At 37.0% G+C, this 6,000-nt stretch overlaps 1 gene segment (V, D, J or C); it reads left to right on the forward strand.

The window, feature by feature from the left end:
- The first annotated feature begins 3,354 nt into the window (after window positions 1-3,354).
- On the forward strand, window positions 3,355-4,688 carry LOC145880051 (Ig kappa-b4 chain C region-like). The segment is given in 2 exon segments: window positions 3,355-3,379; window positions 4,100-4,688. Coding segments are annotated over 2 exon segments (327 nt in total).
- The last annotated feature ends 1,312 nt before the right edge of the window (window positions 4,689-6,000 follow it).

Below are 6,000 nucleotides of genomic sequence, written 5' to 3' on the forward strand. Positions count from 1 at the left end.
TCACAAACACCAGGAATTTTCAGCTTCAATCGCTACATTCACACTTAATGCTACCCTAGAAATCAGCCCTTTCAATGGTGCCCTGTTTTTAAACGCAAAGGAAGAAACAGATCTTGGCCCAAGTTGAGTGATATGGAGTGCCCCTCTGATCAGAAGAAACAAACAAATATCCACAAGTCCACTACAGGTTACCTTCACTAATTCAATTACCCCCAACTCCTTTCTGTCCCACCATGAAACCACAACTGGTTCCGCCAAAAGGCAAGGGTCCACATTCTCAAAAAATGTCACTCTTATTGGTCCAGATTGTCCTTCATCATGTCTGACGCCATTCTTCCTCAACACACATCTTCCGACTACACTCGGCTCTTCTCCTTCCTCCTCACTGTCCACAATCACATCTATCTGTTCAATGTAAATCTCAGTTTCATTCCCACAGCATTCAGTCTAGCAGATGAACAGTTTCACTGCCTGAAATACCCTGGACTGGGCCAGATGTGAGGGAGTGACTGGTTTGAACCTCTATGGTGGATTCAGGGAGGGAGACATAACAGATATGCCATCATGTAATTGATGACAGATAATATGTCTGTTTGAGCCCAGCGTCATGTCTCATTCACAGATCTTACAGTCAGTAACCTGCTCATCAAAACAGTTAATATTATGCTAGATGATCACATCAATATTTGGTTGTGAGGTTCATATGGGGATTGTATCTAATGGTGCTGATGCTGATGTAACATCACTTTCTTTTTCTTTACTTCTCTACATGGTATTGTGGGTATTTAAGCACTTCAAATAACTTTTGGAGGTCCACTACAATGATGATGATGATGATGATGAGTAACATGTGATCTGAGTGATGCTTTCTAAACATATTCAAAGTTGACTTCACTAACCAGTGTTCCATGTCACTGTCTCTTGTACGACAGAATATCAGGTTGTTTTAGTGGGTTATGATCATGTTATATGATCTCAGTAAATATTGTTGAATCTTAGCATGAAATTCACTACCTGACTGAGGGACCTAACAGAGACTGGGATATTTATTCTGAAGTAATCTGAGACATTATTTCACATAGATTGAGTCCGTTCAATTTAGTGTCTGAAATGTTAATAAAATGTTTTTTAGCCATAGCAAAAGGGACGGACTATTTATGTCGTCTGGACCTATAGGTGTCACTTCAGGAATTCTTTAAAGGTGGATACGTTTACATTATAGTCAGCATCACTGATATATTTAGCTCAGTGTATTTTAGTTCAGTGAGTGTTCCATGTCACTGTCTCTTCCCCCTCAGCACCTGCAGTAGGTCCCAGCTGTAGCAGTACAGTCACTGTGCAGTCTGACTGAGGGAGGTTTTTGTACGGCTCTGTATCACTGTGTGAACACATCTTTACTATTGATGTAGTGGTAACTCTGACAGTAGTAATCTCCTGCATCTTCAGCCTGGACTCCACTGATGGTCAGAGTGAAGTCACTCCCAGATCCACTACCACTGAATCTAGATGGAGTCCCAGTGAACTTGTTGTTTATCAGATAAATGAGGAGTTTAGGAGCTTCTCCAGATCTCTGTAGGTACCAGGCTAAGTAATTACTGTATATACTACTGCTGAGTTTACAGCCAATGTTGACTGTCTCTCCAGTGCCAACAGCTTTCACTGCAGGTGTCTGAGTCAGAGTGTACTGTCCTCGGGATTCTGAATATTGAGTGGTGAGAGAAACAAACATAACAAATTATGCAATTAATACATTTACCCTGAGATAAGCATGATTACTTACTCAATTATCATTTCTTAGACATTCATCATTCTTATACCTTGTATGTAGAAAGCAAGTGTCCAGATGAAGACGGTGATAAAAGTCATGGTTGTTGTGGGTTCTGTTGTCATGAAGGACAGATCTCAGTCATGAAGTGTTAAACTCACAGGGATATAAACACTCCCAGAGCACTGAAGCATGTGCTGCTAATGCAAAGTATCCGGATGCATTATGCAAATTAATTTGTAAAATCTATTTCAGTTTCCAAGTCAGTTCCCATCAATAAAATATATTTTGTCCTGCATTAGCTAGCTTTAATAACATCAAACAGCAACTGTTAACTCAGATAACTGATCCATAGTCATTTTTATGTCACACCACCATTATATTGTTATTGTGATGATGATCAGATATAATGAACTGTCTGTTCACTCATGCTTGGTCTCTAATGTAAGTTCCTCTAATCAGTTAGTGAACACTTCTCTAAACTAAAGCTGGTAGGATTCCTCTGGTAGTGTTGTCTGTCCTCTGTGACTTTACCACCACTGTTAAATCTGAGATCAACATGTTTAATAAAGGAATATACAACATGGATCACTATCACTACTGCTGCTGCTGTTGTCTTTCATATGGACAATATGGAGGAATACTAGCAACACTGATCTAATGCTGGACTGTACCTCCAGACTAGGAGAACACCTGATACACAGAGGAAGGAAAAATACTACTATCTGGATTTAAGATACAATTCATATTTGTATTATTTATAAACAGCTTATATGAAGTGTTTGTTCTACCTGGAAGATGTTAAAGTGTATTAGTGTTGATTATGAGTCTGTATGAGTGATCTTCACTGTAACAGCTGCAGCATCACAACACAGAGAGGTTTTTGTACCAGCAGTAATATGGATTGTATCACTGTGGTGGACTTTTGGTAGTGGCACCAGACTTGATGTTGGAAGTAAGTAAACAACAAAATGTACCGTTTTATTCACCTTTTGATGTCGTGAGTCAGTATCTCTATTAATTTTGTCTTCATATTGAGGATAAAAAATACAAAAAACGTTTTTTATGATATTTTTTTAAATACACAAGGCCTTTCACGTACTATGGCCAATTTTAATAAACGTGTTATTACATCTAATCAAATTTGAGCTATATTTTTTAAAGATTAAAGTGATTAGCCTACATCTTAGATGAGGTGTATGAACAAACATACTGCGCCTTGTAAGAAACGTAGTAAAGTAGGTTTCTGTTCAATGTTAAGGAAAACTAAATTAAAAACACTATTTCAAATTGAGCAGATTAAATCATTTCTGTAAAGTATTCATACCATAGTGGAGTTAATTTTTTGAACCACAGTCTAAAGAAATTCAGCTTGCCCAATGGTCAGGAGGTTTTTGTACCTGCAGTAATAGGGATTGTATCACTGTGGTACACTTTTGGTAGCGGCACCAGACTTGATGTTGGAAGTAAGTAACAAGCTCTCTTGTTATTTCTTTCTGATTACATTTTTTTGTATTTTACTTTCTTAAACTCTGTCTCCATGAAAATATTTTTCTATTACTTTCGACGAAGCCTTCTCTCAAATAACATTTTATTTAACCAAAATGTTAAAAGGTAGGTGTTTATTTATATGTCTGGTTTGATGGATTGCAGAGTATAATTCTGGTATGATAACTATTTACAAATATTGGATATAGTTGTTGCATTGTGTATTACCGTTTGTGTCAAATTTTAGATCTTTCACTCTTAAATATTTTTGGTTAAAGTTTGCTTTTGACTGAGCCTTCTTTCAAACAACATTTTATTGAATCAAGAGGATAAATTGTAAGTTTATTTATGTCTGGTTTGTATGATTGCGGACCATAACTTAATTCTGGTAAATAACTATTTAATAGTATTGCATATAATATTCATCATTGTTGCATTGTATTCATGGTAGACTTCACTGTTAGTGTGAAGACAAAGGGTCTCAGTTTTGGTTGTAACTGACTTCATAATCCAACATGCTTGATATGTGATGAAAATACTATGAATATGACTAGGTTATTCTGATCAGATCCATTCCTAAACAATATCTGTATAACATGTATAACTGACACCATATGACTAGTAACTCTAGTTATTTAACCACTTTATACTTGTTTGGTTCATAAATCTGCTGTATCATATTACTTTAGTGTTTTCTCCACATATTCTAAACAATCTAACTCATACATTCATATTTAGAAGTCATTTCCAATTCACTTTATTTTGATATGTACTTTGCTGAAGATAATCTCTTACTGTAGCTGTACTTGATGTAGTTACTTAGTTGATGTGTTCTGTTTGTTCCAGGTAACAGTGCCCCCACCCTCACTATCCTGCCCCCCTCTAGTGAGGAACTGTCCAGTACAACAACAGCCACACTGACATGTCTGGCCAACAAGGGCTTCCCCTCAGACTGGACCATGAGCTGGAAAGTGGACGGGACCAGCAAGAACCAGAAGACCAGTCCCGGGGTCCTGGAGAAGGACAGGCTATACAGCTGGAGCAGCACCCTGACTCTCACTGGCCAGGAGTGGACCAAGGCAGGAGAGGTGACCTGTGAAGCCCAGCAGAATTCCCAGACTCCAGTCACCAAGACCTTGAGGAGGGCTGACTGTTCTGGGTAGGACCCCTCAGTCACACACCCCTGTGGAGAGAGGCTGCTGGTTCCTCTGCTTTGACTCTGTTCTGAGATCAGATGTTCTCTGTCTTATTGATCACTGACATGTAGACTAACAGAGGGCTTTGCTTGAGTTAATGTATCAATCCTCTCTGTAGACTGAGGTTGTATCAGTGTTAGATGTGATGTGTTCTGTTTTATTACTATTAGATACTGTAGGAATGTTTGCTTTAATGCTTTGATAAATAGATGAAAATAAAGATTTCCCTTTGGAACACATATTTCTGTTGTCTCTTTTAATAATTACACTGCAGTCTTAAATGTTGTTGAATGGTATAGACATATATTAATAAAGCCTGATTCATAGTTTCTTTGAAAACTATCAGACCTAAATGTCATTGCTTAGTTGTTTATGTTCTCACTTGAAACCACATTGTCATCAACCAGTAGTTCATACTAACACAAGATGCTACAATGTTAACAGATTAACAGGAGATGTCTAGATACTACAATGTTAACAGATTAACATGAGAGGTGTAGATACTACAATGTTAACAGATTAACAGGAGAGGTGTAGATACTACAATGTTAACAGATTAACATGAGAGGTGTAGATACTACAATGTTAACAGATTAACAGGAGAGGTCTAGATACTACAATGTTAACAGATTAACAGGAGAGGTCAAGATAGTACAATGTTAACAGATTAACAGGAGAGGTCTAGATACTACAATGTTAACAGATTAACAGGATAGGTCTAGATAGTACAATGTTAACAGATTAACAGCAGAGGTCTAGATACTACAATGTTAACAGATTAACAGCAGAGGTCTAGATACTACAATGTTAACAGATTAACATGAGAGGTCTAGATACTACAATGTTAACAGATTAACAGCAGAGGTCTAGATACTACAATGTTAACAGATTAACATGAGAGGTCTAGATACTATAATGTTAACAGATTAACAGGAGAGGTGTAGATACTACAATGTTAACAGATTAACAGGAGAGGTGTAGATACTACAATGTTAACAGATTAACAGGAGAGGTCTAGATACTACAATGTTAACAGATTAACAGGAGAGGTCTAGATACTACAATGTTAACAGATTAACAGGAGAGGTCTAGATACTACAATGTTAATAGATTAACAGAAGAGGTGTAGATACTACAATGTTAACAGATTAACAGGAGATGTCTAGATACTACAATGTTAACAGATTAACAGGAGAGGTCTAGATACTACAATGTTAACAGATTAACAGGAGAGGTCTAGACACTACAATGTTAACAGATTAACAGCAGAGGTCTAGATACTACAATGTTAACAGATTAACAGGAGAGGTGTAGATACTACAATGTTATCAGATTAACAGGAGAGGTCTAGATACTACAATGTTAACAGATTAACAGGAGAGGTCTAGACACATGCAGTAGATGGTACTCCTTATTCATTTTTTCTTGGACAGTTTTTTACCTGTTTGATTTATAGACTCATAATGACAGTAAACTGATGTTATTGAACATTTGATCGATATCTTGGACTCTCACCAATGTGATCACACCTACATTAAGCTAAATTTGTTT

Source organism: Salmo salar, chromosome 07 (assembly GCF_965601325.2).
Source record: "Salmo salar chromosome 07, fSalSal1, whole genome shotgun sequence".
NCBI classification, from domain to species: Eukaryota; Metazoa; Chordata; class Actinopteri; order Salmoniformes; family Salmonidae; genus Salmo; species Salmo salar.